This window comes from Clarias gariepinus, chromosome 10 (assembly GCF_024256425.1).
Source record: "Clarias gariepinus isolate MV-2021 ecotype Netherlands chromosome 10, CGAR_prim_01v2, whole genome shotgun sequence".
NCBI classification, from domain to species: Eukaryota; Metazoa; Chordata; class Actinopteri; order Siluriformes; family Clariidae; genus Clarias; species Clarias gariepinus.
Window position 1 is genome coordinate 25,403,594 of NC_071109.1, and position 20,061 is coordinate 25,423,654.

Here is a 20,061-nt window from a genome sequence, read left to right on the forward strand (position 1 = left end):
TTTTGAAATACTGGGTGTCTGCAGATATTGACAGGTTGTGTAGTTAATCATAAGATTTGATCCAATTTTATATATCACATGATGATCAAGTATTATTTGCTTATCAGTTTCTTTCTAATAAAACTCACTTACCTATGAGTCAAAGGCTTAATATCAATATCTTCTGTTGTTGTATTTGAATGTTTTTCTCCTCCTCCTCCTCCTTTCTCTCTCTCTCTTTTCGGTGATTCATGGTTAAATAGATCAGTCAAGTGTTATGTGTGATGACATTTCAACATTCTGTTTGGACATGAAACCAGTGATGATTTAACTCCATGTGTAACGTCATTATTGCAAGTAAATTTCCTTCATAGTTTCCCAGCCTCAAGGTATACAAGTAACCACTTTCAGGCTATTTTATTATTCTATTTTATTTTACGTTATTATTTTATGGCCCTCTCATTCATGTCTGGGTGCTCTGGGAGTTCACACACACACAAAAATCCCATGAAGTTTCATGATGCTTAAAATAGACACCTTTTCCTCTCCTGTTTCATGGCGTGCAAAGTCTGCTAGGAACACTGACAATATCTGTGTTCTCAGAGAGGCGCTTAAGACACTTCAGACACACACTGCTGAGTTCAATAGAGCCCGGTGCTGCATTTCAGGCCTCGAGAGGGAGATAGAATAGAAGACACTCTGAAATCAGCTACCCCATCTGGACGAGAGAAAAGAAGCGAAGAAAACAGACGAATGGGCTGCAATGTTCTCTGCTACCCCCTATTTCTTCAAGTCACCCCTGCCGGGAAGCGAGCTGAAGGTGATACAGCGCTCTGCCTTTAGTGGCCATGTCGGAACAGACGGCTCAGATTTACGATGCATCCGCTCTTATTGTGGTCTGTGATTAAGTACAGGGTCTCTGAGGGAAACCCCTGCATTAACTCTACTGTACAATCAATATTCCTTATTCACTACATAGGCAGTTGGACTGGTCAGGGCTCTTAGGCTTAATGAATGTATTTAAGAAGAGCGGTATTCTGATTTGATATAAAGCTTCATGGCTCGGAGAGAGGTTTGCATAGGCTCACATTAATGCCCGTTTCTCTAGATGACCTTTATTCTTTGTGTGCAATGCAGTGGTAATTCTGAAAGGGTCACCCTAAAATTTTCGCTTTGAAAATGCGTGCATGTGTATAATCAACCACAAGCACTATCATCCCTGTGCATATGCGCGTCAGCAACCCCGGAGCCAAATTAAATGTAGCAGTCCCGTTGACCTCTGCAGTAAATTCTGAAGAAAGGGGAATTCTTTGCTTTTAGGAACTCACAGTACATAAATTATAGAAGATCCCAAAATGGAGAGGAAAAGAGGAGCCCTTTTTGGCATCATTGCACTGCTTTTATGGAATTTATTCTGAATGGAAACATATTCTGACATCTTTATCATATTAATGCTATGCTGGTTTCTGGCTTAAACGCACACTGTATAATTGGAAGTTTATGAGGAAGGCTAAGTGTAGTATATTGGTAACCCATGTTACATCAGCGTGAACCTTTCCTCGGATTTCACCATTCTGAAAAAAAAAGAAAAGAAAAAACACACTTCCTGACACCTCTGCAGTTCAGACCATCAATCCTGCCAAAATGCACTAAGCAAGATTGTTTAAAATATATTGAATTTTTCAGTGTTTTTTTTTTAATCAGAGAATGTTAAATGGTTGAAAGTATTCCAAACCAAAATAATTAAAAAAAAATATTTTTTTTAAAGGTTAACGGTTCTTGGATGCGTGAATGGAATGAGAGAGTTTAGGCACTAAATACACTTTACCCTTTTACACCTTTTACAAATAGAGTTTCTGAGTCCATAGTAAAAAAAAATTAAAATTGGACAATGCTGCAAATGTGTTTGTGAGCTCTTAAGTGCTGATCAATCGTAAGAATAGAAATATAGCTACTCAAAACTTTTAGCTACAAGGTCAGCATTCTAAGAAAGCTAGTGACATTCGATGACCTAAAGTTTCTATAAGCTTTATTTTTAAAGTCACGGGCGGTCGTATAAGCATTTCACTGCATATCAACTGTGTATGACTGTGTATTTGACAAATAAAATTTAAATTTGAATTTGATGACAGTTATACTGGGTGCGGGTGGTAGTTATGGTAGATTTTGACAGTTTCAGCTAATGTTAATTGAATGACTGAATATGGCAATGCAAAGTGATATTTAAATACTTCAAGTTTTTTATGATTGCAAACTTTATTTTGCATGATCTATATGAAGTATATTAAGTCTGCAATCATCAAAAATTTCTGAGTATTTAAATATCACATTGCAAGCAGTTACAGTAACTAGCTGACTAGCGTTTTGATCAAGCAAACATGAACACAAAACATATTGGTATAATTCATCAGAGGAGTCAAAATATATCAATTAAAGGATGTATAAAGAACATTTCACTTGTTATTGGCTCGCCACAGTACATTAAAACAGTACATTCAAACAAGTGAACTAAGTGAACTTTGTGTTCTGATACCTATTGTAAATACTGGTACTTTTCTCGAATCAGTGTGTTTTCTTGTCTTGGACACCAAGACAACCCGGGGTTGAGACAAGCAATTGTATTTTTCAAATTTAGCCTCAACATACTGTAGCATGAAAAGGCAAATGAGGAAAAAGAGCTAGGTTTAGATAAAAAAAGGAATTTGAGTTTGTAGAAATATTCCTGGATCCTGGCATTTTTAATAAGGAGATGTTTTTAATGTAGAAATGTGATTTCTGAAATTCTGAGATTCTGTTGTTCTGTTGGATAACATTACATGTTCTTTGCGTAATTTAAGAATAAATGTGATAATCTTGCACTGGTGTACTGTAAATGGGCAGCATGGACCAATCAGAAAGCTCTCGAGACTTCTGAATGGTCAAACAAGGACATTCCGAGCCAGTACTCTGACACCTGCCCTTCTGAAAATGTGTTTATTGACATGGACTAAAATGAGTATTCCCAGTCCCAGACTCCCTCCACAGGTCTTTCTTTAAATCCCACAGCGATCTTCACATCATCAAGCAGAACTACTTTGCCTGCGGCCTGTGCTCTTGTTGTTCTAATTTGGTGTTTCTCTGCTCCTTTTCTCACTCTCTCCCTTTCTCTACTCCCTTTCTCCTCTCCTCTTCCCCCTTCCCGTTTTGTGTCTGGTCCTCTCTCCTGTCTTCTCTCCTCCTCCCTTCCTCTTGTTCCCCTCCTTCTCCCTTTTGTGGGTTTGTTTTCCCTCCATCAGGTGTCCAAATGACTATACTGGTGATCGCTGTCAAACCTCCGTTATGGCCAGTTTCTACAGTATGTCCATTTCTTCTTCCTGTCTGTCTGTGTGCCTGTCTGTCTGACTGTCTGCTTACAAGCTGCATGCTGCGTATGAGGTGAATGCACGAATGTCTTTGTGTTTCTCCGTGTCTTTTCACTCCTTACTGTGTCTCCATTTTGTTGTTTTGTTGATTTGACTCATCAGGTACATCTAAAATGCAGATGAGATGAGAACTGAAGCCAAGTGAGAGGTTCACTTTTTTTTCCCATTTATTAAAATTTATTGTGAAAGATCCTTAAATTGTAGCACAGTAGGAGAGAGACCCAAATGATGCTTATGTAGCATGCTTTATAATATAATGGCAGCCTTTTGTCTTTTATCGTCATGTCCAGAAGAAGATATTCTGATAATCGAAAGGAGTTTGTCAGGAGTTGGTTCATCTAGATTATTTTTTTTTGGCTGTTAAGTAATACAGAATAAAAAGAGGCACATGAGGTTTTGAGAATCTGTTCGAAAGGTAATCTTAATTATTAACATGGGAATGGTGTAATGTCTTGTGTGTTACAAGGCCAAAAGCATTATGCATGACCTCTAACCTTTAACAACCAGCATATCTGATTTATAACACTCACTGATTAAACCCGTCCATAGCTAATCAAAAGAATCTTGCATGCTCTGTTGTGCTACTTGAAACCTCCACATTAGAAATAAGAGTTAAAGTCAAGTTTAACAAATAAACATACCCATTTTATTGTTTAACTAAAAATTAATAGACGCCATATTCTCCATGTCTTCACTCATCTGTACTCAGCTGTGTCTAGACAATAGCAGTTTCTTCCTTTTTTTTTTTCAATTATATAATTTATATTTAATTCTATTTGATTATATGTTTACTAAACCCCCCAGGATTTTAGTAAATATAACAGTAATTTTTGTGCCTGTCTGTGTGTTTGCATGAATCTGTGCACTTAAATATAACAATAATTTGTTTTCTAATGGGGAAAATGGAGTTGGCCACAGTATGTCTGCATTGTCTGTCTGTTACTGGAACTTACACCCCTTCACGTCAGTGTCTTGAAGCAAACAGAAACATAATAATTTAGCATTTTTGACCCATCGGATCTGGACATCTTTATCTGAAACCTGTTTTTTCTTTTTTTTCTTTCTTTACATTGTCAACTTTCTGCATTGGCAGAGCATCTTGGAATTGAAATTATGGGTATGGAACTATTATTTGTTTGACTCTTAGTTTTAAGGCGTATCTCTTTTTTTCTCTGTGCCATATCAAAATACCTGCAGTGATCCATTAAAGTACTGAGGAAGACGTTCGGCGTTTAAAACACAGTCAATTGTACTATGCAAATACACTTAATGTGCTGTAATATGTGCATTCATATTTGGAATTCTGGTAAGAGCTTAAGTAAAATATAGATTTTTTTTAAGATTTAAGATCTATTTTTAAATCAAAAGCACACATCTGATCATTAAAAACATCATCTCTACTCTTACCACTGTCTGCTACAAGACTTGGAACTATCCAGAAAAATTGGAACGATTAAAGTAGCCAAAAGTAGATTTTTTTTTTTAATTATGGACCATTTATACCATAAAGTGGACTAACAACTACAGGAAAGACGAATGGGTTTGACAGCTATTTAGATTGTTAACAAGCTTCCTGAATAGTGTTAAGTTTTATTTCTCTGTCTTATTCGCTTCCTGTAACAAGCATGCAATGCGATATCAGATGACGTTTCAACATTTGACCTGGGCACCGCCATCCCCCCACCCGCCCCCCACCCCTGCATCATCTCTTCTTCTTTTTTCACACTCAGCACCCACCCCAACCCCTCACCTCCCTGCTGTCGGTCACTTTCTTCTTTTCAGAGCTCTAGTCCTCTATCTTGTTCCTCCTCTCCATGTTCTGTGTGTTTTCCTTTGTCATTGTGGTCATCGCCTGCCCTCTGAGGCCTCAGGTTTAATGCCAGACCAAAAAAAAATAAATTCTTCACTGCTCCTTTGTAGAGGGTCTTCATAAAGCCATATTAAGAATTGCTAGAAAATGTACTTAGAGGATATACTGTAGCTATCTGACCGTGTAGAATATATTAAGACTTTCCTGTATTAGCCAGTTTGATATAGCACAACATTGTTTTATGAACAACCCTCTTCCTGTGCATTCAAATACTGCTGTTTGTGTGTTTTAACCTCAATTTTACAGGCATGTACTGTGAAAAAAAAAAAAACAATAAAGCTTACATTGCTTTATCTTCTATTTATCTTTCACTAATGATGTCTGTAGGCCAGTGTATTATTGGGACTGCAGGAGAGGCAGATTCCTCCATTTATGTACACTTCCCAGTGAAATTGTGATATTATTGTTTTCTAAGTTTGGCAGATTTAGTGTTACGCAAGGATTCTAGAACTTTTTTGACTGCCTTAACATAATTGGCTCTGAAAATGTAAGATCCTACCATAGAGATTAAAACTATATTTTCCCATAGTGTAGTTACTGTATAAGATGGCATTGTGCTCTCAATGAGTTTTTGGTGCTATTTGTTATAGATGAGTGTATTTGATGTACTAGTTGACACAAAGCATGCTGCTTGATTCATACTATAGGTTCTTGTCTATCACAAAAGTATAAATAGTATTTATATTAAAGAAATCTTATACAGTTTAGGGTAAATGGTTCAAACTAAAGCATTCTTGTCTAATGGCATGTCTGCCACTGATTTAGTGTGTGTGTGTGTGTGTGTGTGTGTGTGTTTGGTGATTTTTCACTTATTTAGAGGCAGAAGAACTGTACCAAAAGCGGGTACTGACCATAACAGGCATTTGCGTTGCTCTGCTGGTGGTTGGCATCGTGTGCGTCGTTGCATACTGCAAAACCAAGTAAGTCCTGAAAAAAAAAAAAAAAAACATTTTCTTCAACTGACCACACTCTTAACTTAAAGTATAACTTTTCTACTTGATTGTTCAGATATTGATCGAGCTTTGAGTCTTAGTGTCAATGTAGCATCATTAACTAATGCACACAGAGGTGGACGCTATCTGTAAAACCTGACCTTTGACATTAAACTACTTGGAGTCAACTAAAATGTAATTTCTGAAACATTTTAGATTTTGAAAAACTCAACAGACCTTATGGCCTCAGCAATGTTTCTGTTCTACTATTTGGAATATCAAGTACATTATCATATTTACTGGAGCCATTAGTGCTTTTTATTTCTGATCTTTTCACCCACGGAACTAAAAGCTCTTACACAGTACCAAAACATGGATATAAACATATTAAAAGCACTTTTCCTCATTTTAGAAAGATTACAGTTATATTTGAGTTGACACTCTCACATTCATGCATTTGTAAATTGCTAGCTTTTTATCTAATTTGTTTATATTATACTGTAACATATGTAGTTAGATATAATATATATTTTAAATGATGTTATAGTAGCATAAAGAGAGAGAGTTAGAGAGAAAGAGATAACCTTAGCTGTAAGAGCAACCTAGAAATTACACTTTACTGAAGCCTTTAAAAATGTTGCAGTCAGTAAACTTAAATGAAAAATAAATGAAAAAAAAAAAGCTAATTACTTTATTTTTTCTAACTGGCCAATAATTAGATCTCTTTTGGTCTTGTTTGTGATACTTGTGTCTGGATAAAAGAAATTCTCCAGAACATTGTTCTTTAAAAAAAAAAAAAAGTGCTGAGTTTTATGTGTGAAACAGCAGGAATAATGTCCCTGCAGGAAACAGAGGAAGAAGATGCAAAGCCATCTGCACCAGAACATGTGTGTAGAACACTCTAATCGTATGCTGGCCAACGGACCCAACCACCCAGGCCCTGGTCCCAGCCCAGAGGAGATCCCTATGGTCGATGTGAGTGTGAATCATTTCACTTTCTGTTAGTTCTGTTGTGTAAAATATTTAAATTGAATGCAAATTTGTTCCACCTAATCTCATGTATACCATCACATACTACAAAACCTCAGCTGACTTTACTTTACCTTACTAACCTTGCAAAAGCGTGATCACATTTTCCTACAGTCACTCCTTAGGCACAAACTAAAGGTGCAGCAATGAGGTGTTTGCAATAAATATCCTATAGACATCCTCGACACAAGAGAGACACGAATGTAAATCATAAAAGCCTGGAAGTGAATTCCGGGAATAATGAATGACTGGGTTTTATCCATCAGGGTTTGGTTGATGTTTAAAGCAAATGTTCAAAACCAACTCAGAGTTTTCAAATAACAAAAGTGAAAAGAGTGAAATATAAAATATGAAAAATGACACAACAACGCCAATTTTTGCTGAGGTAGTCTTTAAACAAATTTTAACTGAAGTGAGAAGACAAAGAACAATCAACAAACAGTCATGGGACATTTGGAATTGTAACAATGTTGGTAAGTGTAAATACAGTATATATATATTGATGTACTGTAAATCTGTATGTGTTAATGTGTATTTACTGTATGTAGGTGCATTTTGTTAAATCATTCTCAGGTTCATGATGTAAACTTATTGGCAAGCTGATGTAATGAATCTCTGAAATTATTTATTAAAGCTCATAAAAACAAGTTGGCATTGAAAAACACAAGCCAGTACGTATGAACAGTTTGATGGTAGAACATGATAAATGCATTTTCTGCCTTTTAATCATTTTGGCAAATTATTATTTTTTGACACACAAGGTTGTCTACTGTATAACAAAAACATTCATTTTGAAAACCACTATGTAACCATAAAATAGAAGCTTTAAACTTGCACATTTTGAGCAAAGCACGATACATGAGTACCAAGATGAACCAATCGCCTTCTTCAGTGGTATTCCTATGTTTTAATGCATATACTGTACACCCAAATGCACAGTGTAATGTCTGAAAAATTCCCTGTCAACATACACACATAGAATTTCCATATAAGGATTTCTTTTTAATTGACCAGTGTTGTGTTTCTGGCATGGATTAGTGATGCTCGAGATTTAAGGGTTAAATGTGTTCAGTGGATATTTGGAGAATGTTGAGGCCTAGAAAAAAAACGTCTATATACATTCATATGCTGGGAGTCATGAACTACTGTACAGGAATGTGTCGCTTATTGTCCAAAAAATGTTCTGTGAAATATGACACATGCTATTTGGATATTGTGTTTACATTATGTTCAATTTAACAAAGCTATGTGAGATACTGTAGTGTAAACACTGTGAAGGAGTTAGTTTATAGTCACAACACCACGAAGACGCACAAGCTAGAGACATGAGAAACATACACTGTGTAAGTGTGTGTGAAAGGGCTGTGTTTGTTTTGTCTTAATCTATTCACTATTCCTGGAATGGTATATTCCTTGAATGACTGACAGACGTGCACTTAATGCATGAACAGACGTTAAACAATGCATACCTGTAATATGATAGGGAGATGTCATTAAGTCTCGAAGTAAAACTGAAACAGGCAGAGGTAGACCTGATGATGCTGTAAATACCCTTTTTTTTTTATTTCTCCTGATCTTTAACAATAACTTGTTTGAGCCACTTGTTTTGTTGTGACTTACTACAAAATCACAATTAAAGTATGAGTTTTCTTTTTTTACACTTACTCACTCATCTTCTATACCGCTTTATCCTGTATTCAGGGTCGCGGGGACCTGGAACCTATCCCAGGAGGCTTAGGGCACGAGGCAGGGTACACCCTGGATAGGGTGCCAATCCATCGCAGGGCACACACACACTCATTTACACAGTAAGGGCAATTTGGAAACGCCAATTAGCCTAACCTGCATATCTTTGGACTGTGGGAGGAAACCCGAGGAAACCCACCAAGCACAGGGATAACATACAAACATATAGACGGGAATCGAGTCTGGCCGGGAATCGAACCCGGACCCTAGAGGTGCAAGGCGACAGTGCTAACCACTATACCATATCTTTTTTTATTTGAATTTAAATTAAAGATATTATTGATATATTATATATAACAAAAATGCACAAAATATTCTCTATTAGCAATTCTTTTTGAAAAACTGCACAAATGGAGTTATTTCATTTTGCTGTCAAACTGGTTATACTTATGTTCTTTATGATGCTATATCATGTACAGTAAACCTTATCTGTCTGTGTTGCAGTATATCTCTAAGAATGCCCCAGCAACTGAGCGTGTGATACGACATGGAACAGAGACATCGGGCAACTTCTCGGGCAGCCGGATGTCCTCACGGTCCCACCACTCCTCTACTGCCACCCACGCTTCCAGTCACCGGTATCGACCCCGCCTATCAAACTTTAATGATCTGTGTATCTCTCTATTTATCCTTCCTACAGTTGCTTTATACAGTACATATATCCATCTACTGTACATCACAACCTCACCAGCTGTCTCCTTCCCATCTTTCCTCTCATAAAGTCCATGACACAAGGTTAAATAATATTTCACAAATGGCCTATATGTAAAGATGGTTCGCATAGATTACTGCATCATTAGCAGGTGTTTAATTATGACATTAAGAAGAATAAGCACTTAAGGAAATATTACAGTGGTTCCCAACTCATCAATTCAACACCTTTGATTACCACAGACAATAACTTTAACATGTTTCCCTGTATTGAGAAAACAACAGAAGCAACACTTAGTGAAATTTCATCTGTTACGTCTGCAAACCTAAAAAGTACACCACTATATAACACAAGTTCAAAACAAAAACACCTTTCAAAGATAATCTGATTAACGGTCACGGTTGTGTATACAGTAATACGTTGCTACAAATTCTTCTCTCTCAAAAGGTGCCTCTTTAACTGAAATGAAAATGATACAGATCTAGAAATTTGGAGATTAGACTACAAAGGAATGCTTGAGTATTTATTTCTCGCTACAGTAATACGAGCGTACATTTGGCCATTTAAATGAAAGTTATGCTGCAACAGATATAAAGATAAGATAAACTGTTTACAAATAGGATATTCAGATAAATTACAGTTTCTCTTAAAGCTAAACAATAACTTTGGGTCGCTGCTGTGTCTTTCTTTTTATCTTCTTTTTTTTTTACAAACTTACACATTTATCTCTAAGCCTTCTCTTAAATTACCTGGATGCTAAAATATCATGAATCCTGCAGGCACGAGGAGAGGACATGGAGTATGGAGAGGTCAGACAGCATGAACTCGGACTGCCACTCGGGGGCACTCTCTTCCTCAGTGGGCACCAGTAAATGCAGCAGTCCAGCATGTATGGCTCGGCATGCAGCACACTGTGGCTATTCTGAGCCTGCACGGAGCCCCCTGCAGTACGGAGACTCATTCGACTCTCTGCGGGACTCACCTCACAGTGACAGGTGATGGAAAGGGGAGGTGTGAACATGGAGAATATGTAAAATGGGGACATTAAGTCATGATGACATGAATGGTATCTTTAGATTATTATTATCATTATTATTATTTTTAATGAATTTGAACTTCTGAGAGAAATTTTAAAATGAACCATGACAAATGATAATGGCTGGATTGAAATTAGCACTTTCATGTACTCACTCACTCATAGTCTATACCACATTTTCCTGTATTCAGGGTCGCAGGGTCCCTGGAGCCTCTAACCAGGAGGCTTAGGGCACAAGGCGGGGTACACCCTGGACAGGGTGCCAATCCATCACCGGGAACACACACACATACACTCACTCACTCACACTACTGGCAATTTGAGAACACCAAGTAGCCTAATCTTGATGTTTTTAGACTATGGGAGGAAACCGGAGTATCCGGAGGAAACCCACAAAGCATAGGGAGAACATGCAAACTCAAAGACGGGAATCGTACCCGGACCGCAGAGGTGCAAGGTGACAGTGCGAACCACTACACCACAGTGCCGTCCCTTACATGTACATCGAATTTAAATTTAGTTTTCAGTTCAAGTCCAAGTCAGGATCAACAGTTATTAATGCAGAATATTTACATAGCAGAGCTTGCAAAAAATATAATAGTCCAAATCAAAATCAAAATCAAAGGTGTGGTTCCAAAAACATCTCTAATTGTATTAAAGGTTTAACTCCAGAATACTACATCACTGGTATTATATAAGTACATCTGTAGAGATGTAGCCACCTAAAATTAAATGTGCTTTTTTTTGTTCGTTACCTTCCATTACCTTCCTGTCATTTATGATTCTTTCACTTCCCTATTTCCTTTCCTCTCCTTCCTCCTTCTTCCCATTGCTCTCCTCTCCTTTCCTCTCCTCTTTTCTCCTCTTCCTTCCTTTTCTCGTTTACCTCTCCTTTTCCCTCCCAGGTATGTGTCAGCCCTTACCACACCGGCCCGTCTGTCTCCAGTGGACTTCCACTCCTCCTCACTGCCCCAGCAGGTGCCTACCTTCCAGATCACGACACCCAATGCCAGCCATGCACTGTCCCTTCCTCCGGCTGTAGGTTCCTATTCGCCTGGCGATGATCAGCCACTTCTACGCCGGCCACGGCGCACACGTAACCCATACCACAGCGAAACGACTGGCTCTCTCCCGTCAAGCCCATACCGCTTTGCGGATGATGAGGACTACGAGACAACACAGGAGTACATGTCATCCCGTGAGCGACCTAAAAAGAGTGGCAGTGGGCGTCGGTGGCACAGGAGATCGCGCCTTAATGGACACGTTTCCCAGCGTGCCAAGGGTCCAAGGGACTACAGCTCGCAGAGTTGCCTGTCGGACAGCGAGTGGGAGGAGGATGAGGAGATGGGGGAGCTGGGGCATGGCGAGAGCACGCCTTTCCTCAGCATGCAGAACATGAGCATGAACAACGAGCCGGCCACTATCTACCGGCCCAATGACATGCGGACGTACAGCAGTACAGCACGCAGCACGTCACGCTCAAAAACACACACAAACAAACTTTCACAGTCACGGTCCAAACCGGACAATGCACCCCTTTAAACAAAGAGCAGTGACGAGGACAGTGAAACAACATATCTAGGAGAGAGAGAGAAAAAATGATATATGCGATAGACCTGCACCTATAAGAAATATTTTTTATTTTATATAACAAACAGATATTCTAAACAAAGGAAATATTTATTTTCATTTCAGCAAAAATTGTCTACTAGCTAGCAGCAAAGACTTTTTTATAGGGGGAACTATTTATATGTAATTTCTGTTCTTTGGTTTACAGCATTACGAAGAAGAATCACGTGCCAATTTTTTCACAACTTAGAAATAGAATAATATTGTGGTGCCTTTTGCTGTATGCCGATGAGGGAGGTTCCGTTGAGTTTTTTGTAGCCTTTCTTAAAATGGACTCCTGGGTTTTATATAGACATGTTTTTTTTCCTTGTTTTTTTTTTTGTTTTTCAGTTTGTTTGTTCAGGATCTCCCCATTTGAACTGTGATCTAAATCTGACATCATGCAATATGGGAATCACTTTTATGTAAGATATTTGTTTACATGAGTAGGGGTTGACATACTAGTCATTTTCCCAAACCATATATACAATCACCATGGACATGCTGTTTCCTGTTTGAGACAGGAAATTGTGTGTTCATGTAGACATTCTAATGCTTTAGTTTTTCCCCCAACTGGTAATCATATGTTGTTTGCAGGTCTGCAGGTGTTCATAGGGCATTGTACTAGGTACGGTACCTGCCCCGGTGTTCAGGGTTTTCAAAATGGCAGTGTATGTGTGTGTGTGTGTATGTCCAATGAATGTGTTTTCTCTATTGTATGTTAGAGAGGGGGGCTGTGTATGTATTTGTGTGTGTGTGTTTGTGATTGAGTGTTGTGCTCTCTGTGTGTGCATGTGAATGCAAGACTGAGTAAGCCTGTATCTGTTTGGTTTTGTCTGTATGCTCCTGTGTGTTGTATGTTGGAGTGTAACAGGCACTAGTCTAATGGTTTGAGTGTGTGTGTGTCCAAGTGTGATCTCTGATGCGTTTTGTCATAAGGTAGCTCTTACACCCTGTTTCCATTATGTTGGCTTTAAAAGAACTGAGAAAGACACACTGGTGACTATGCCACTACCTGGTGGTGAGATGAGCTCATTGCACTGTACCTTTCCTTCCATGTCTGGTGTTTGGCAGTGGTGCTGCCTGCAGATGAACCAATCCAGCCTGATTCTAGCCTACATGGACCGACATATCCCATTAGCTCACACGCCCTTGTTCCTATGCCAGCAGCTTAAAGCCGCTATGTGTCTCAGGACTTTCCATCTTAAAAAAAACAAACAAAAAAAACAACAACAACACACACACACACACACAAAAAAAAAAAAAAAAAACATGATCCATAAGCACTTCTTATTCTCAGATCTGATCCGGCTATTTTTGCTCATCTGTAAAAAGTCTGTGATGACCTGACATTTTAAAGTGCTCATTTTCTGTTGCCCCCTCTCTCTTTGGCCATGTTTGTCTGTATGCAAGCTGGGGACTTGCTGTTAGCAATGCAGGTTTGGGCGTGCTACTTCAAGTGAAAGGATTATGGAATGATCTCGTTTTAAGTTTCTCACTTGCCCAAAACCTTGGAAACACTCCATCTAGTAAACTTCCAAACTCAAAATCTCTTCCCAACACACCCAATTAAACACCTGTCTCTACATTACACACACTGTGTCCTCACAAAATCATCCAAAGCGTCTCCTGACTCATGGATTTTCTTCATTCCTTTCTCTCTCTCTCTTCTCCTGTTCTGTTCTTCCTCTGTCTGCCTGTCGAGGCTTCCCTTTTTTCTGCATGTCCTAGTGGTTCTGGTAGATGGGTGCATGGTAAACGCAGCAACTGAGTTGTCTTCACGCGGTGAAAGTGTACTTTTCATTTCGACATCCAGCAATAAATCCCCCTTTTTTTCATGCCCATTCTTGACTTGGAATATGCTAGAAATTTTTGCAAGTTTTCTCAGAAAATAGTACTTGTACAAAAATCAAACCACTTGTTCATATGGAAAAGAAATAAATCTTTATTCCTACCATTTTGACAAACACCCTAATTTGTCATATTTATGTAATGTGTATTTGCTTTTTATGAATTAAAATGTTCACGCATTTAGATTAATTCAACACTCCTAACATCTTTCCTACAAGAGATTACTCATTTTTCAGGTAAAGTCTCACCAGCGTTTTGTTTTTTCCCCTGCAAGTGTTAAAGGTGGGTACTTCACTATTCTGATCTGCTGCCAAAAGACACATCACTTAAAAAAATAAAACTGACTGCAAGGAATGCAGCATGACCTGTGCAACGTAACTTTTTGACATTTTAAATGGTTTAAATTCTTTCAACAATAGACATCTAGATAGGCCTGCTTTTACAATTCTGTGAGTAAAAGTTTTTGACTTTTTTTTAACAAAGTAAATTTTAAATCACTTTTATTTACTGGATTCCATGATTCCACCATGAAAGTTAAAACCTATATCTATTTTATTTAATTTATTGCATACTAGTACAGTTTTAGTCATACGTTCAAAATTGATAAAAATGCATGCACACCTTTTTTTGTTTTATTTATTTTTTTACTTTTATCTTTCCAAAAGCACATACATAATGGAAATATTGCTTCTAAGTTGGTGGGGAAATGATAGAGGATAAACACAAAACATTCTCTGATTAAAATCATACACCAAAAAATTTAATGCTAGATAAAGTCATGAATTCTGTAGCATTACGTGCACTAGTTGATACTATATTTTCCCTATGCAGCAGTAAACTATGTGTTTTACAATATGTATAACTTTTGTGTAATACATGTCTGAATACATAAATGTAGCCTATACTGTACATACTTACAATACAAGTCATGGAATTGACCTGGAATCATCACGAAAGATCATCACGTTTTCTCAGAAACTATTCCCATACTGTCAAACTCTGTGATGTGAATCATGATCAGCGCTAAAGTTGATATGTAGGTTTAAAACTACTTTAAGATTTATATATCTGGGTTAAATATTAAAACCTTGATAAAGTTGGTGTAGGACTGTAAAGAGATTCTGTTCATGAAAACTTTTATTTCCTGCAGGTCTCTTTATCCATTTAAGCTAAACCGTAAAAAAATAATAATAATTAAAAACGGTCTATATTTCCTTACACTTCAGCTGGGACTGTTTGCCAGCTTGCTTCCAGTTTCATGCTTTTCCGGTTTTCACTGGTGTCCGGTTTCGGTTAGAGATGCCTGTGCACGCGGCGGCGTCGCGCGCTCCTTCAAACGCGAGCTGACTTTCGCTCATAAAGCTTAATAATAAAGTTATACATTTTTTTCCATTATTTTAATTTTATAGCTTCTTCGAAAGACGGAAACCTCTATTTGTATATATATACTTTTTTTTTTTTTTTACATTTCTTTAATTCAACGTCAGTTCTGCCAAGGAATTTCTCAATCCAGACGACGCGAATTTGCCGACGGGATCTGTTTGTGGTGAGGCGGCTTTAAAACAAACCCGGTGTGTAACGTTGACTTTATCTGTTTATCTACTATTCAGCGTTTAGACATTGAATTGTTTAACGTTACTTGTAAAATGAAAGGAATGATAAAATCTTGTTTAAGATAATAAACTTTTTACTTTATAAAGCTTAATTAGCCTATAATGTTTCTGCGCTCATATTAGGAGTGACTCAATCAGGTGTGAGACTTTAACTCAGACAAACGGTGATGCAGCTTATATTTTATGGTCCTTCTATTTAAACATGAACATTATTTTATTAATATTCAACAACTTAAACAGCAGGCTAATTCTTTCTCCAAATGTATAGCTTTATGATTAGTATGAAACCCATAGAATTATTTAGGGCCCAAGCACTATGACATAAGCCCCATTGATTTATAAACATAATTAAGCTTTTCTCATGACAAAACTTATTGGCTAATAACTTCTTGAATAAAGTAATATTGAGTGGCATGACATTGAGTGAAGGGGATTTATGCGATCACCACCAAACCGGGCACATATGATCTCAAGACACTGAGGATGCAAAATTCACTGAGGGATTTTTGATATCTCAAATGGTTCCGTCATGACAAGACCTTAAACTTATGGCAAAATAACTTCATAATAACATCACATTGAGAGGCATAATAATGTCATTTGACTTTTTAAAAACGAACAAACATCATAATAAAACTACAGAAAATTGGCTAATAACATCCTGAGTGAAAATAATACATTCATACGGGCGGTGACGGCCCAGGTGCTTGGGCCCGTTCATCACTGACATATATTATATTCTTGCCCTTTCCAACATTATGTTCAATCTGGCACAGTTCTAGGCTCATTGTTTAGGTGTTTAGGTTTTGCATGCAACCTATTCAATTCATGAGTCTAACAACTCAAATAAAGAACACACTAGGTATCCAGTTTATACCTGGTCACCTGCTCATTCATGCTGTTATCCGATCAACCAGTCAATTGGAAGCAGCATGACAACTTAATTCATGTTAAGACAAGACAGCAGCTTTAGTTAAACTTTATATTCATACATAATAATTGGGATAAACTGTGCTGGTCTGATTTCCACACATAAGATTTTGCACAGAATGATGGGGGTGGGTAAACGCCCAGCGTAAATGCCTTGAGAAATGTGGACAGGTAGACCGTGGTAACTTAAATAACCACTGTATTTATGCATAATGCATTTAATTTTGAAGCAGGTGGGGTAAAACAGCAGAAAACCACTCCTGTCAGTCAAGAACTGAAATCTGGGATTACAGAGGGCACAGGATTGCCGAAACAGTGCGGTTAAAGATTGCAGCAACAGTGCATGTGGCCATAACATTACATTATAGCATTTGACAGACACCCTCATTATACATCTGAGCAGCTGAGTGTTAAGGACCCAGCAGTGGCAATTTGGTGGTTGTGGGATTTGAACCTGGGAACTAGTCCAGTGCCTTAACCAGCTATCCCTGCCATAGAAGATTGAAGAAACACTTCATGTTTTTTTACCCCTACCAATAAAGGCTGTGGTGTGTGAAAATCCCAGGAGATCAGCAGTTTCTGGAATCCTCAAACCAGCCTTTCTGGGATCAACGAGCATGCCAAAATCAAATTAATTGAGATTTGAGCGTCCCCCCAAACAAACACGCACATTCTGATGTTTGGTGTAAGTATTAATTCAATCTCTTGACATGTATGTTCATGATTTGATGCCTTCTGCTGCTGCCATATAATTGATTAGGTTAATTATTGCATGAATGAGCAGGTCTACAGCTGTTCCTATTATAGTGACTGAGTGTATAATAACATTGGATTGTAAGAATGTAAAAAACAATTATCGCCCTCCTAGCTAGGCTTTATAGATCCCTGGGGATACCAAGTCCACCCTTTGAAAAACATGTATTACAGATCTGATAATAGTGTAGGCTGTGTTTTCTGATAATAATCCAGTGTGTTACATTAAAATCTATTTTCTGATTCTCGTAAACATAATCTGATCTTAAATTAATCTAAAAACTTTCTCTATTACCACATGTAACCCAGTGTTTCCAAAATGGGTACACCAGTTGAACTACATTTTTATTGTCTCCCAGCTTCCGATAAAAAACACAATAACTGGTATCACTGCTTTGGGGGCTGGGCGTGGGCAAACCTGGGAAGCATCTGGGTTCTTCACAGACTGGTTTGTGAAACAATGTCTTAACCTTTTTATTTAGAAGGAAAAGAATGTAATTATTTTTTTCTTTCATTTTGCTAAAGGCAATGGCCAGTTGTCTGTGGAGATACCGCTGTCGGATCCTGTGCTGCATATGTACACCATGTATACTACTTGGCTGCCTTTTCGTCTACATAGCATTGGCTTTATGTTTAGCTATGACTCAAACATTCCCAGCTGATAGGCAAATTAGCAGCTCCAGACTGCCATATAGCCTCTTTGTGGCCCCCGGGGCCACTAATTCCAACGTGCTGGCCTCCTACCCCATTCAGCCCTTTTGGAGACAGGACCTGGACAAAGCGGCATTTTGGAACCTGATCCAGCATGCTATGGACCGCCAACATAACCCTCTCCTTCAAGCCTCAGGAAAGATCTCTCATGAAAATATCATATCACTAAATCAAAATGGATGTTTTCCAAACTATGAAGGAATGTGGAATAAGTCAGATTATTATGCTCTGCCAGTTCAGATGCAGAGATTTATTAGTTCTATGCACTGTAGAGACTACCCGTTGCTCATTGACCAGCCTGAATTGTGTCCCGAAACAGAAGAGGCTCCAATATTGCTGCTGGCCATTAAATCACAGGTGCCTAACTTCAGGAACCGCCAAGCTATCAGGATGACATGGGGGTATTCAGGCCTGGTAAAGGGGCAGGTGGGGAAAGGTGGACTAGTGCGCAGGGTTTTTCTCTTGGGCAAAGTTGATGAAGAACTGACTGAAGCTATTAAAAGTGAGAGTAAAATGTATGAAGACATTATAATGTGGGACTTTATGGATACTTTCTTTAACCTGACACTAAAAGACATACTGTTCTGGAACTGGTTCTCCAAGCACTGCCAGAATGCCCGTTTTGTGTTCAAGGGTGACGACGATGTCTTTGTAAGGACACCTGCTCTCCTGGATTACCTGGAGAGCCAGGAAACACCTCACTTGGAAGGACATGGCAAGAAAACTAAGGATTTTGTTGTTGGGGAAATTATCACCTCTGCAGTCCCTCTGCGTTTAGAAACCAATAAGTATTTCATCCCTGAAAGTTTCTATAAGGGCATTTACCCAACCTATCCAGGTGGAGGAGGTGTAGTCTACTCTGGAGCTCTCGTTGCCAGGCTTCTCCAGGTGTCCAAAAGAGTTCATCTGTTCCCGATTGACGATGTTTTCCTGGGGATGTGCCTTCAAAGGTTGGGGGTCATTCCTGTCCACCACCCAGCCTTCCTCACTTTTGACTTTAATGCTGAAGAAGCAAAGGAGCCCTGTGCCCACCACACCATCCTGCTGGTCCACAAACGCAGTCCCAAAGAAATATTAAAACTGTGGCTAGAGACCTTAATACCAAGTAATGAATGTAGAAACGTAGCCCTTAGAAATGAAACCACACATTAAGAGATGCTGTTAGAATGAACCTGCTTGCGTCAGACAAAAACCCAAGCCAGCATTGTGACTTGAACAACTTAGCAAGGAGGACCACCCACTGCTGTCAAAAGGCTGCAAAGACATTTGTGGTTTGACAGGCTTTGAAAAGTAACATTTCTCCCCTGACTACATTCATGGGAGCTGTGAAATAGACAGGAAATACAGTTCACTGACAGAATGTAAGTGTTGATGTATTGTTAATCCAAATATCATGAACGTAACTATAGAAAAAAAAGATCCTTATAATAAATATGCATACACAGGTGTAGTGCACACAAACATTAAGTATTTATAAAGAATTAATACTGTTTCATCTGTAGTTGATGGATTAGTCAAGGACTTCATACAACAATTCTGTACACAGAGAGAGAGAGAGACTGGCCTAAGGACTGTATGTGTATATGTTATAAAGGAGAAACCTTACCTCTCAATATTTTAATTTGGTCAAAGCTACCTCTCTTTTGTGTGTCCTGTATTATTAGCACGTTATTTGACAATGCCTTGTTTTTGTATGTATTTTGTATAGAAAACCTTTAGCGTATTTAAACAAACATGACAAATTTCCAATTATTAGTGTTATGCATGTGATCCTAATGTATAAAAAAAATTACTTGTTTTTTTTAACTAATGTTTAATAAATAAATGTAAAAAAAGGACTATTATTTAACTGTTCTCGAAGCTTGCTATCAAAGCAATGACATTTTCTCCATACAAATACTTTATTAATAAGTATTAATAAATCATTTATATAAAATATAAAAATAGTAA

The 20,061-nt window shown here is 38.1% G+C and overlaps 2 protein-coding genes and 1 long non-coding RNA gene across 4 annotated transcripts in view; 2 read left to right on the forward strand and 1 right to left on the reverse strand.

Annotated features, from left to right (window-relative positions):
* Positions 1-14,166, forward strand: part of nrg2b (neuregulin 2b) — a 71,221-nt gene extending 57,055 nt beyond the window's left edge. Inside the window, exons 5-11 of the mRNA XM_053505452.1 lie at positions 3,255-3,313; positions 4,474-4,497; positions 6,068-6,170; positions 7,028-7,157; positions 9,402-9,535; positions 10,389-10,604; positions 11,551-14,166. Of these exons, the coding sequence (XP_053361427.1) occupies positions 3,255-3,313; positions 4,474-4,497; positions 6,068-6,170; positions 7,028-7,157; positions 9,402-9,535; positions 10,389-10,604; positions 11,551-12,187 (1,303 nt within the window). The 3' untranslated portion in view covers positions 12,188-14,166. The remainder of the gene's footprint in view (positions 1-3,254; positions 3,314-4,473; positions 4,498-6,067; positions 6,171-7,027; positions 7,158-9,401; positions 9,536-10,388; positions 10,605-11,550) is intronic.
* LOC128531532 (uncharacterized) lies at positions 1,383-15,407 on the reverse strand. Its single transcript, XR_008361207.1, has 3 exons — positions 15,324-15,407; positions 6,102-6,177; positions 1,383-1,553 (listed from the first exon to the last, which is right to left on the reverse strand). It is a non-coding gene; the product is annotated as an uncharacterized LOC128531532 (long non-coding RNA).
* Positions 15,358-19,878, forward strand: si:dkey-160o24.3 (N-acetyllactosaminide beta-1,3-N-acetylglucosaminyltransferase 2). 2 transcript variants are annotated; one of them, XM_053505449.1, is made up of 2 exons: positions 15,358-15,675; positions 17,926-19,878. In XM_053505449.1, exon 2 carries the CDS (start codon positions 17,929-17,931, stop codon positions 19,261-19,263), a length of 1,335 nt encoding a protein of 444 aa, XP_053361424.1. In that variant the 5' UTR covers positions 15,358-15,675; positions 17,926-17,928; the 3' UTR covers positions 19,264-19,878. The 2 variants fall into 2 exon arrangements, with proteins under 2 accessions (XP_053361424.1, XP_053361423.1); XM_053505448.1 differs by lacking the exon at positions 15,358-15,675 and adding an exon at positions 17,151-17,332.
* Positions 19,879-20,061: the final 183 nt, after the last annotated feature.